At 40.0% G+C, this 14,217-nt stretch overlaps 1 protein-coding gene across 3 annotated transcripts in view; it reads right to left on the reverse strand.

Moving 5' to 3' along the window:
* Window positions 1–14,217, reverse strand: part of LOC139757368 (venom phosphodiesterase 2-like) — a 156,099-nt gene that overhangs the window by 90,167 nt on the left and 51,715 nt on the right. For all 3 annotated transcript variants that reach the window (XM_071677790.1, XM_071677782.1, XM_071677799.1), the window contains exons 6-8: window positions 12,826–12,933; window positions 12,443–12,674; window positions 3,559–3,640 (exon numbers count right to left, since the gene is read on the reverse strand). In XM_071677790.1, coding sequence (XP_071533891.1) covers window positions 3,559–3,640; window positions 12,443–12,674; window positions 12,826–12,933 — 422 coding nt within the window. The remainder of the gene's footprint in view (window positions 1–3,558; window positions 3,641–12,442; window positions 12,675–12,825; window positions 12,934–14,217) is intronic.

The raw sequence follows: 14,217 nt of genomic DNA on the forward strand, positions 1-14,217 counted from the left end.
AACTATGTACAAAGTTTTGACTATTTGATTTGTTGCCATAAAGCTCTGCTCTCTTGTCATCTGTGCACAAGATTTCAATGTACACCACAAGAATTAGTTAGGTTTTAACCAGGATGATCTTGGTGGAGCCAAAATTTTTTCTTTTTTTCTCCTCAATGATCTGGAACAACCAATTAAATATTCTACCCAGGGTCCCTACCATCACAACCACTCTTGTAACACAACAACCTATTTCTTACCTTTAAAACCCCCACTCCACTTTTCATACACCATAATAATCATTTCTGTAAATTCTAAATGGAAATCCCTATCCTTTAGCCCCTACTGAAATGCCAATGTTGGCACCTTAGAGAGAACTCAAAGATTATTCTTGCACAGCTTCTTTACTGGCTTTCCCTTGGATGGGTAGTGCTTTTCTGGTGTACCTCATGTGCTGTACACACATAAGAGGTTACCTTGGCTGGGATAATCCTTCACTCAACTTTCTAAATATTTTCCTCTTCAGCTGTAGTTTGATTGCTCCTGCTCTGATGCTCATTACATCAGGGATGGTATGTACCAGACTAGAAAATGTACCATCTCCTTAAACTCATTCCGCTTTCATTTCTACTCAGAACCATTACAAAGCTGTTCTTTGGAGAGCAAAGCACACTTTTATAAGGAGAAAGTATGCTGATTTGTCCTCTACTGACTAATCTTTTTGGCTCTTAACCAAAAGCTTTCCAACCCTTTCCTTCTCTTTTCTGACCTGATCAATCTGTTGCTAATTCTCCAACTGAAACAGTTGCTCTTTTTTGGTTTGGTACCTTGTTTTCCTCTTATTCAGTTATGGATGATTCAACTAATCCTTTACCCCCTTCTCCTCACAATGAACCTACACCATTTCCTATATTCTCCTCACACAGGGTCTTCAAGGTACTCTCCCAGCTTTCAGCTGACAAGCTGTATCGTTCAGATGACAACTCTTTGGGGTCTAAGGGAATGCACCTCTAGCACCAATCCTTGCTCACCTATTTCACCTCTGTCTAAAAATCCAGACTTCCTCCTGCTTGTAAGCCCTTCCACTTGCATGTATGCCTTGATATAGCTCATCCCAAAGAAAGGAGTTCATTTTCATCCTCTATCAACTCATTGGTCTCACTCTGCAGTCTTTGAAACTCTCCTAAACTTTCATTTTCTCAAACACTTAGAATCTCATTACCTTCATGCAGATCACCAATATGGATTTTGCAGTGCCATCTACCAACAAACTTCTTTCCTATGTGACTCATCTCTGGCTCTCCTCCTGGGGATTGTGGTGAATTTTTTGTCATCACCCTCAACATCTCCAGTTTCACTGCTTTTCTCTCTTCTCTAATGCACACTTTCCTCTCAGGATGCTCCAATGGAGCAACCTCCAACTCCTATCCTTTCAATAGTGATGTTCCTGAGACTTCTGTCCTGTTGCATATTTTCTTTTTCTCAACATGTAGTCTCTCTTCTGCCTCTAACCCTGTTCACCCTTATGCTGACGAGTCCACCATGCATATTTCAACTCACCTTTATACTCATTCACCTTCTTTTACTGATCATATTTCCTCTCTCAATTTGGACCCGTGCAGCATTTTAGAGAGGGTAAGAAGAAACCTTGTTAAATTCAATAGTGGTACAGTGCAATTTCTACCTACATCTCTTTCTAAGGATCATTTGTTTCCTTCTGTTCAATTTTAAAACACAACAATTCAACCCTGTGATAACATAAACATACTGGGCATAACCATGTCCTCCACTTTGTCCTGAAAACCCCACATAATCAACATTACAAAGTCTGCTTCCTTAAAATTGGTTAGCTTGTTTAGATGCTATAAGTATTTTTCTTGTAAACAGCTATTTCATATTCATCTATACAGGCTTCATTTGCCCAAGTATGGATACTGCTCACACATCAGGGTTGGTTCATTCTCCACCTCACTATTAACAAGAGTACAATCAAGAGCCTTCCGTCTTGTTAATTCTCCTGGCATCACCTCTTTTCAACCTTCCCTCTTCATATACTGTTATGTTGCTTCTCTCTCTCGCTCTAAAGTTATTATTATGGCCATTGCTTTCATAGCTGTCTGCATGTAACCCCACCACCAAGGTCTGGACCTTTGGCACACCTTTGGCTGCTGTTTCCCACAGTTTCTGTGTAGAGAATGGACACTTGAGGATTGACTTATGATGCCTCCTTCATCCCTCAAACTGCTAAGCTGTGGAATTCTCTTCCTTCTTTTCTCTTTCCTTTGACACAGAACCATTTTTCCTTTAAGAGTCAGGTCTACACTTATTTCCAGAGCCCTGATTAATTCCTACTTTCTTTCTGTTATTTCTTTGTCACTTGATATGGCCTTGATTGGGACATGTTTTGCCCATGCCATGTTAGTAACTATACATATAAAAGAAAATTCACTAATACATTTGTGAAGCATCTTAATCAGCAACCACAGAGTGTCACCTTTCACTTGTAAAAAACCCACATAATACTGTTAGGAAGCCATGTCTCCTCAACCTCTTGGCTAAAAATCTTTCATTGTCAGCCCAAGACAGTGGTGCATTGTTTATATTACTTGCCCGTCACAGCTCTACATGAGACTTTTTAGAGCCAGAGGAATGAGTGCAATTCACGATAAAGCCTTTGTGGTATGACAGGTCTCTGTTGCAAGACTTGTGAGGGAAGACAGGATTTTAAGGGTTAAGACCTCACCTAATTTTCTCTTGCAGCCAAGATTTCCAGTAGAAATATTGTAGTGTACAGCAACATTAATGCAGCAAAATTCTGGGAACTGTGTGGAATGACTCCTCATGGAGAGGCTGTGAGGCCACGAGTCATTGTTGCTAGTTACGTTTAATATTTTTTGCAACTGGTGCAATGTTAAAATCATATTTGTTTGATATATTTCAGTACTATACTGATGATAAAAATAAACCTTGGTGACTAAGGAAAGTTAGGTGGGGGTTTCATTGGTTCTGCTGATTTCTAAAAGTGTTTCACTTACTTTAAAAATAAGCAACCCTACATTGTCCCTGATTTTCACAACCTCTCCAGCACTTATTCTTTGTTGCATAACAGAGAATAATGCTCCAAATAATGTGGCACTAGTGTAAATCATTCTCTACTAAGTGTAAAGGGTGCGTCCACTATAAAGCATTTTTTCCAAATTCCCAATCTTTTTTTTGGTAACCCAAAACACAGCACTCACAAAATTTTCATTTCATTTAGGTATAGTACATGATTAAAACTTTTTTGCATTCACAAGAAAATGCTATTTCCAGAATCTTCCCCTAATGTGTGCCAGTAATCTCAAGAATTTCAAATGCACTAAGACCAAGTAGCAGAACTTAAAACATCTGACAGAAAATTTTGCCTATGAAGTATGTGAAGCAGGTGGCACCAGGAAAAAAAGAGTGAAAAGAAGTTGCCTTTGTAAACATACACTATAGGGAAAAAAGAACAATGAAGCAAATGAATTAGAAATCTGAAAAAATAATGGAAAAATATTTCTTTTTTACTAATCCTGAAAAAAAATGTGTTCAGCAAACCTTATAGGCAGAAGCTCCCTCTCGTAGACTCTTAGTTCAGGCTGCTTGCAAGATAGGGCCTTCATCATTTCATACTTGGTTGCTGGGAGTAAGGGAATGATATATTTATTTGTATCTCTGTCAAAAGGCTTTGCAAAAGCTTAGATACATTTCTATGTGTTCAAGAATGATAATTACATATGATCCTAGACAATGACCTACATACAGTAATAAAGGCAAGAGTACTGAAAATCCTTACTTCAGAGCTCTTGAGTTTTCCAAAGCAAAAGATTCTCTGATATTGTGAGGGAGAAGGGGTCTAGGGATTCCCCAATAAAAATTTCGAATTTTCTAAGTAAAACAAGTGCAATCTAGTAATTTCTAGAAGTCTAAATTTAAATCCATCTGATTAATTTTCTGAATACTAACATACCACAACTAATTAAATTTGCAATTTTCAGTTTCCAGTAGAAACATTAACATATATAGTACATATATAGGGGGAGCTGGGGCTGGAAATCCTCCCCTCTCATTTTTTTTAAATTTTCCAAAAGAAGGAACAGAGAAGGGGGCCAGGTGAGGATATTCCCTCAAAGGTCCAGTCCTCTGTTTTTAACGCTACCTTGCTAATGCAGGAAATTGCGAATAGTATTAAAGAAAGAAAAGGGAAAGTACATATATATGATGTACTATAACAAAGCTCTCAAGACTGGACAGGATGTTGCTCACAGGCAATCCAAATTCTTTGATCTAACAAGAATTTTCCAAGATTTGGAATTAGGTCCTAAGTCCTGAAAATATACATATTTTAGAAGTTTCTGAACTTTAGAAATCCTAATCATAGAGGTCATATCATAGTACAATGTAACTCATCAACAAATTATCATAACTTTTGCATTTTTCGTTCATCATTATCCAATTTCCTTTCCATTATATTTCATCAAGACACCTTGAAATATATAAATGAAATACTGAATACATATTGATGTGGGCTGCACTTTGATAAGAAAGATATTTCATCTCATAAAATTCCTATCTTTTCCTATCTTTGAAAATGTACATATACAGATTTTTTGATCTTGATGTCACCATGTACCAAAGATCCCCAAATCCATTTTGAAATTACAAAAACACCAATTCAAGAATTCTTACCATATCACATATTTCATACATAAAATTTTATGTACGAAATATATGATATTGTAAGAATTTTATTGTCACCATTTTCAACTTTAATCAAAATTTGTTTTTTAAATGTTTGCTTACCTTAATATTCTAGTGCATACTGTACTAGAAATATTACTTATACAAAATGTAAAATCATGAGTTATGCTTCATTTCACTGCTGTGGGATGCACCTTTGTTAAGAGAGATGTTTCACCTTAAAAAGTTATTATCATTACAAATGTATGATTATTTGATCCTGATGCTATCTTGTAAAGATCCCTAAAACCATTTGGAAATTACAAAAAGAGCTAAGCAGGAATTCTTAACACATTATATATTTCACTGACAAAATTTTATTGTCACTATTTGCAATCCATTTTTTAAATGTCTGTCTTCTCTTAAATATTCTAATGAATGGTGTACTGAAAAATTTACTTACCTAGGATGTAAAATTATAAAAGTTATGCTTCATTTCACTGCAATCTTCGTACTAACATATTCTACCATTGCAACAGAAATAATGTACATCAAATTCAGGTAGTTATAAAGTTGGTGAGTTACAATATATAGAGGAAAACTATAAAATATTTTACAGGGCTGGTTCAGTTTCTATCAAATCTTTTGAGGTACTGTACCTGCATCAAGAAAAATTAGTTGAAATATAATGGTTCCATTGTATGATATCCAATTTCTAGTCCATATTTACTGGTAGAAGAGGTAGTAAAAGAGGAAGTAAAAGCTTTGCAGAAGACGAAAGCCGGCAAGGCAGCAGGTTTGGATGGTATTGCAGTGGAATTTATTAAAAAAGGGGGTGACTGTATTGTTGACTGGTTGGTAAGGTTATTTAATGTATGTATGATTCATGGTGAGGTGCCTGAGGATTGGCAGAATGCTTGCATAGTGCCATTGTACAAAGGCAAAGGGGATATGAGTGAGTGCTCAAATTACAGAGGTATAAGTTTGTTGAGTATTCCTGGTAAATTATATGGGAGGGTATTGACTGAGAGGGTGAAGGCATGTACAGAGCATCAGATTGGGGAAGAGCAGTGTGGTTTCAGAAGTGGTAGAGGATGTGAGGATCAGGTGTTTGCTTTGAAGAATGTATGTGAGAAATACTTAGAAAAGCAAATGGATTTGTATGTAGCATTTATGGATCTGGAGAAGGCATATGATAGAGTTGATAGAGATGCTCTGTGGAAGGTACTAAGAATATATGGTGTGTGAGGCAAGTTGTTAGAAGCAGTGAAAAGTTTTTATCGAGGATGTAAGGCATGTGTACGTGTAGGAAGAGAGGAAAGTGATTGGTTCTCAGTGAATGTAGGTTTGCGGCAGGGGTGTGTGATGTCTCCATGGTTGTTTAATTTGTTTATGGATGGGGTTGTTAGGGAGGTGAATGCAAGAGTTTTGGAAAGAGGGGCAAGTATGAAGTCTGTTGGGGATGAGAGAGCTTGGGAAGTGAGTCAGTTGTTGTTCGCTGATGATACAGCGCTGGTGGCTGATTCATGTGAGAAACTGTAGAAGCTGGTGACTGAGTTTGGTAAAGTGTGTGAAAGAAGAAAGTTAAGAGTAAATGTAAATAAGAGCAAGGTTATTAGGTACAGTAGGGTTGAGGGTCAAGTCAATTGGGAGGTAAGTTTGAATGGAGAAAAACTGAAGGAAGTAAAGTGTTTTACATATCTGGGAGTGGATCTGGCAGCGGATGGAACCATGGAAGCGGAAGTGAATCATAGCGTGGGGGAGGGGGCGAAAATCCTGGGAGCCTTGAAGAATGTGTGGAAGTCGAGAACATTATCTCGGAAAGCAAAAATGGGTATGTTTGAAGGAATAGTGGTTCCAACAATGTTGTATGGTTGCGAGGCGTGGGCTATGGATAGAGTTGTGTGCAGGAGGGTGGATGTGCTGGAAATGAGATGTTTGAGGACAATATGTGGTGTGAGGTGGTTTGATCGAGTAAGTAATGTAAGGGTAAGAGAGATGTGTGGAAATAAAAAGAGCGTGGTTGAGAGAACAGAAGAGGGTGTTTTGAAATGGTTTGGGCACATGAAGAGAATGAGTGAGGAAAGATTGACCAAGAGGATATATGTGTCGGAGGTGGAGGGAACAAGGAGAAGTGGGAGACCAAATTGGAGGTGGAAAGATGGAGTGAAAAAGATTTTGAGTGATCGGGGCCTGAACATGCAGGAGGATGAAAGGCGGGCAAGGAATAGAGTGAATTGGATCGATGTGGTATACCGGGGTCGACGTGCTGTCAATGGATTGAATCAGGGCATGTGAAGCGTCTGGGGTAAACCATGGAAAGTTGTGTGGGGCCTGGATGTGGAAAGGGAGCTGTGGTTTCGGGCATTATTACATGACAGCTAGAGACTGAGTGTGAACGAATGGGGCCTTTGTTGTCTTTTCCTAGCGCTACCTCGCACACATGAGGGGGGAGGTTGATGTTATTCCATGTGTGGCGAGGTGGCGATGGGAATGAATAAAGGCAGACAGTATGAATTATGTACATGTGTATATATGTATATGTCTGTGTGTGTATATATATGTGAACATTGAAATGTATAGATATGTATATTTGCGTGTGTGGACGTGTATGTATATACATGTGTATGGGGGTGGGTTGGGCCATTTCCTTCGTCTGTTTCCTTGCGCTACCTCGCACACGCAGGACACAGCGACAAAGCAAAATAATATGATATAATAATTTTTCTCAGAATTGAATACTACATCTTCTCCATTTCTATCTATCTATCTGTAGCTTTGATGTAAATTCCTCTTCATTTGCTCCACAAAATCATGCTCTTCTCATCCAAGATGATAACATTCTGCAGGTCATTATTTCCCTGCTCAGTAAATCCTATTTTCTGTATGTGTGATGCTTTATATGCCTAATAACACCAAAGAAAATAATTTGGTTTGATTATCACCTTGTGAGCTTCAGCTCACTGAACTGATGAATGGCAACCAATGTTACCTCTTAATATCTCATCACCCATGTCACTCTGGATAGTCCAGTTTAATCCTTTGGCTGCAAGACAGCTGGAATTTCAGTTAGTCTTACATCATATTTCATTCTAATCGTGTAACTTCAAGGAATTCTATGTTCATTTTGAGGATGCAAAATACGCTTCATGGCCTCTGAATAGCTCAAGCCTAATGTACCAGTGAGCTTAAAATAATACTGCTCACACAGCTTGATATATTATATAAAGAAGTGCCCCTAACTGTCTGTCCGTTTATCAGTATGTAGGAGGCTTCCAGATACACAATGACTAACCCTCACACAAAGTTTGCTAATAATCTATCAATCTCCTTAGCAGGACAGAAACTGCTGGCTGCTGGCATGAAGTATATTCAGAAAAATATATCATTGTTCAATGGATAGGCTGAGCTGGCAATATGGGAGGTATCAAGAGGAAAAATGCAATGGGAGTGATTATACCACTGAACAATGCCATCTGCCATTCAGTGTGAGGTGGCTAGGGAAGGAAGAGGGAGTAGAGGTCATGAAGGAAGGTGTGGAAGGCAGGGAGGAAGGGTTTAGTGGCCCTGACTGGGGAATTTGGTGGTGGTGTGGAAGAGTATGGCACATGATCTGCTATTACGAAACAAACATAATCCATTCAAAAGAATGTAGTGCAACCCCTGAGCTCTTAAATACAGATGCTTGTGGCATGAGAAGAGTGGGAGGTGGGTTGATTAGAAAGGGTAGTGAGTGGTGGGATGAAGAAGTAAGAGTATTAGTGAAAGAGAAGAGAGAGGCATTTGGACGATTTTTGCAGGGAAAAAATGCAATTGAGTGGGAGATGTATAAAAGAAAGAGACAGGAGGTCAAGAGAAAGGTGCAAGAGGTGAAAAAAAGGGCAAATGAGAGTTGGGGTGAGAGAGTATCATTAAATTTTAGGGAGAATAAAAAGATGTTCTGGAAGGAGGTAAATAAAGTGCGTAAGACAAGGGAGCAAATGGGAACTTCGGTGAAGGGCGCAAGTGGGGAGGTGATAACAAGTAGTGGTGATGTGAGAAGGAGATGGAGTGAGTATGTTGAAGGTTTGTTGAATGTGTTTGATGATAGAGTGGCAGATATAGGGTGTTTTGGTCGAGGTGGTGTGCAAAGTGAGAGGGTTAGGGAAAATGATTTGGTAAACAGAGAAGAGGTAGTGAAAGCTTTGCGGAAGATGAAAGCCGGCAAGGCAGCAGGTTTGGATGGTATTGCAGTGGAATTTATTAAAAAAGGGGGTGACTGTATTGTTGACTGGTTGGTAAGGTTATTTAATGTATGTATGACTCATGGTGAGGTGCCTGAGGATTGGCGGAATGCGTGCATAGTGCCATTGTACAAAGGCAAAGGGGATAAGAGTGAGTGCTCAAATTACAGAGGTATAAGTTTGTTGAGTATTCCTGTTAAATTATATGGGAGGGTATTGATTGAGAGGGTGAAGGCATGTACAGAGCCTCAGATTGGGGAAGAGCAGTGTGGTTTCAGAAGTGGTAGAGGATGTGTGGATCAGGTGTTTGCTTTGAAGAATGTATGTGAGAAATACTTAGAAAAGCAAATGGATTTGTATGTAGCATTTATGGATCTGGAGAAGGCATATGATAGAGTTGATAGAGATGCTCTGTGGAAGGTATTAAGAATATATGGTGTGGGAGGAAAGTTGTTAGAAGCAGTGAAAAGTTTTTATCGAGGATGTAAGGCATGTGTACGTGTAGGAAGAGAGGAAAGTGATTGGTTCTCAGTGAATGTAGGTTTGCGGCAGGGGTGTGTGATGTCTCCATGGTTGTTTAATTTGTTTATGGATGGGGTTGTTAGGGAGGTAAATGCAAGAGTTTTGGAAAGAGGGGCAAGTATGAAGTCTGTTGGGGATGAGAGAGCTTGGGAAGTGAGTCAGTTGTTGTTCGCTGATGATACAGCGCTGGTGGCTGATTCATGTGAGAAACTGCAGAAGCTGGTGACTGAGTTTGGAAAAGTGTGTGGAAGAAGAAAGTTTAGAGTAAATGTGAATAAGAGCAAGGTTATTAGGTACAGTAGGGTTGAGGGTCAAGTCAATTGGGAGGTGAGTTTGAAAGGAGAAAAACTGGAGGAAGTGAAGTGTTTTAAATATCTGGGAGTGGATCTGGCAGCGGATGGAACCATGGAAGCGGAAGTGGATCATAGGGTGGGGGAGGGGGCGAAAATCCTGGGGGACTTGAAGAATGTGTGGAAGTCGAGAACATTATCTCGGAAAGCAAAAATGGGTATGTTTGAAGGAATAGTGGTTCCAACAATGTTGTATGGTTGCGAGGCGTGGGCTATGGATAGAGTTGTGCGCAGGAGGATGGATGTGCTGGAAATGAGATGTTTGAGGACAATGTGTGGTGTGACGTGGTTTGATCGAGTGAGTAACGTAAGGGTAAGAGAGATGTGTGGAAATAAAAAGAGCGTGGTTGAGAGAGCAGAAGAGGGTGTTTTGAAGTGGTTTGGGCACATGGAGAGGATGAGTGAGGAAAGATTGACCAAGAGGATATATGTGTCGGAGGTGGAGGGAACAAGGAGAAGAGGGAGACCAAATTGGAGGTGGAAAGATGGAGTGAAAAAGATTTTGTGTGATCGGGGCCTGAGCATGCAGGAGGGTGAAAGGAGGGCAAGGAATAGAGTGAATTGGAGCGATGTGGTATACAGGGGTTGACGTGCTGTCAGTGGATTGAAGCAGGGCATGTGAAGCGTCTGGGGTAAACCATGGAAAGCTGTGTAGGTATGTATATTTGCGTGTGTGGACATATGTATATACATGTGTATGGGGGGGGGGCCATTTCTTTCGTCTGTTTCCTTGCGCTACCTCGCAAACGCGGGAGACAGCGACAAAGTATAATAATAATAATAATAATAATAATCCATATCCTTTCTATGCAATTCTATATTTCTACAGCATAGGAAGGAGCATTCTAAATCGTAAATATATACGCAGAAAGATTTTCACTTCAAAACAGCAGCATAGCAACAGCTTAAGAAACCTAGTGTTATTCCTCTTGATTTTCATTCAACATGCTGTCATGCTGAATAAGTAAGGAGACTCACAGATGTTGCTGGAATAGTAAAGCCACTGTTATAGTGATAACATACTAATGTTGTATGATTTGTTAAAATTCACTGCACTTGTTTCAGAAACAATCTATGTATTGTAAGAGGAAACTTTTGACTGTCTAATATTTCTATGATTAGAAATCTTGTTAAATTCTGTTGTGTTCTAAATTTGTTGGAACTGAAACAAATATGCTTCTGAAATGTCCATAATCCTTTCAACTGAATAACAAATGCTTATTCTATATCTCAAACTTTTTTTTTTTGCTTTGTCGCTGTCTCCCGCGTTTGCGAGGTAGCGCAAGGAAACAGACAAAAGAAATGGCCCAACCAACCCCCATACACATGTATATACATACGTCCACACACGCAAATACACATACCTACACAGCTTTCCATGGTTTACCCCAGACGCTTCACATGCCCTGATTCAATTCACTGACAGCACGTCAACCCCGGTATACCACATCGCTCCAATTCACTCTATTCCTTGCCCTCCTTTCACCCTCCTGCATGTTCAGGCCCCGATCACACAAAATCTTTTTCACTCCATCTTTCCACCTCCAATTTGGTCTCCCTCTTCTCCTTGTTCCCTCCACCTCCGACACATATATTCTCTTGGTCAATCTTTCCTCACTCATTCTCTCCATGTGCCCAAACCATTTCAAAACACCCTCTTCTGCTCTCTCAACCACGCTCTTTTTATTTCCACACATCTCTCTTACCCTTACGTTACTTACTCGATCAAACCACCTCACACCACACATTGTCCTCAAACATCTCATTTCCAGCACATCTATCCTCCTGCGCACAACTCTATCCATAGCCCACGCCTCGCAACCATACAACATTGTTGGAACCACTATTCCTTCAAACATACCCATTTTTGCTTTCCGAGATAATGTTCTCGACTTCCACACATTCTTCAAGGCTCCCAGAATTTTCGCCCCCTCCCCCACCCTATGATCCATTTCGACTTCCATGGTTCCATCCGCTGCCAGATCCACTCCCAGATATCTAAAACACTTCACTTCCTCCAGTTTTTCTCCATTCAAACTCACCTCCCAATTGACTTGACCCTCAACCCTACTGTACCTAATAACCTTGCTCTTATTCACATTTACTCTTAACTTTCTTCTTTCACACACTTTACCAAACTCAGTCACCAGCTTCTGCAGTTTCTCACATGAATCAGCCGCCAGCGCTGTATCATCAGCGAACAACAACTGACTCACTTCCCAAGCTCTCTCATCCCCAACAGACTTCATACTTGCCCCTCTTTCCAAAACTCTTGCATTCACCTCCCTAACCACCCCATCCATAAACAAATTAAACAACCATGGAGACATCACACACCCCAGCCGCAAACCTACATTCACTGAGAACCAATCACTTTCCTCTCTTCCTACACGTACACATGCCTTACACCCTCGATAAAAACTTATCTCTACCAAATATATGTTCATCATATCTACACAAATGGTTTCTTACCAGAGTGACTATCCACATCCTCAAGCACAAAAACAAAGAAAAAGTTTTATTTCCTAATGTGTGTAAGGAATCTTCAGCAACCATACATGTCACTGCATAATTATGTGGCAATGCTGAGAAAAATTCAATTTTGTACTGCAGCAAGCACAAAAAAACCATAAACTGTCAAAAAAAAATCTTAGCTAAAAACCTCACCTTCTGATCCATCTTTAGGCGTGAATCTACCAAAGGCACCATCCCAGAATCTGGTTATGTTGGTAAAGTTGGGGATGTAGTCATTAAGGTTGATCATCCTTTGCTGACCAGCCTCTGCCATACCATGATCAGCTACCACCAGTAGATTGACGCATGACACCAAGTTACGTGCCTGCAGCCCCTCTACCAAGCGCTTCACGAAGCTGTCAACACGAACTAGCACTTTCTCAAGCTGCAAGTTATAATGAAGGAAAGGTTGGGGTAGAAAGTGACACCCACACCACTTCCAGTATCATGCAATTGTAAAATACTAACATAAAGACCATAACTGTTACACTATTACCCATCAGAGAAAAACCTAGTCACATATCACAAAGACATACCTCAGGGGAGTTGGGTCCAAAGTCATGGCCAATATTGTCTGGCTCATGCATGTAGAGAGTAATGAAGGATGGACGAGTCTCTGAAGGCAGATCCAGCCATGACAATACCTGCAGGAAGCCTAGAGTTTAATAATTACCAAGCATCATCACATGATGCCAAGTATTATGCTCGCTTGTTTACTTGTCACTAAATCATAATGCATTTCATTGTATTCATAAACATCATCCTTCACTGAATTCCAGGTCACAGTTTCACAGAGTGGGCCCAAACGTTATCCAAAACCTTGTAATGAGAGAGAGAGAGAGAGAGAGAGAGAGAGAGAGAGAGAGAGAGAGAGAGAGAGAGAGAGAGAGAGAGAGAGTGAGAGAGAGAGAGATTGTTAGTGACAAAGAAAAGGGAGATGTATGGGTGACACTTGCAAGGAAGGAGTGCAAGTGATTGGGAGATATGCAAGAAAAAGTGGAAGGAGGTTAAGAGGAAGCTGCAAGAGCCCAAAAAAGAGGGCAAATAAGACCTTGGACAAGTGAATACCAGTAAACTTTAGTGACAATAAAATTTTCTGGAAGAAGGTTAACAGTGTGAAAAAAACAAGAGAACAAATAGGAAAAGAAATGAAGGAGGCAAATGGGAAAGTGGTTATGGCAGTAATAAAGTGAAGAAATGAGGTGAGTACTTTGAAGGACTGCTGAATATGTTTGATAATAGGGTGGCAGATGAAGGGTATTTGGGTTAGGAAGATATGCAAAGTTAGATTGAGTCATGGAAAGTCGTTTAGAGAGGATAAAAGAGTTAGTTAGATGAAATGTGGCAATGCAGATATGTGAAGTGAGACTGAGTCATGGAAAGTGGTTTAGTGAAGATAAGAGTTGCATTGTACATGACAGCTAGAGACTGAGTGTGAACAAATGTGGCCTTTGTTGTCTTTTCCTAGAGCTACCTCGTGCACATTTGGGGGAGGGGGTTGTTATTTCACGTGTGGCAGGGTGGCGACGGGAATGAATAAGGGCAGACAGTATGAATTATGTACATGTGTATATATGTATATGTCTGTGTGTGTATATATATGTATACGTTGAGATGTATAGGTATGTATATATGCGTGTGTGGACATGTATGTATATACATGTGTATGTGGGTGGGTTGGGCCATTCTTTCGTCTGTTTCCTTGCGCTACCTCGCTAACGCGGGAGACAGCGACAAAGTATAATAAATAAATAAATAAAGAGTTGGTAAAAGCCTTTAGCAAGATGAAATGTGGCAAGGCAGTGGGAGTGGATGGTACTGCAGTTCAATTTCTTAAGAAAGGGATGACTATGTTGTTGATTGGTTAGGTAGGACTTTCAGTGTATGTATGGATCATGGTGAAGTACATGAGGAATGGTAAAATGAAT

Source organism: Panulirus ornatus, chromosome 2 (assembly GCF_036320965.1).
Source record: "Panulirus ornatus isolate Po-2019 chromosome 2, ASM3632096v1, whole genome shotgun sequence".
Lineage (NCBI taxonomy): Eukaryota > Metazoa > Arthropoda > Malacostraca > Decapoda > Palinuridae > Panulirus > Panulirus ornatus.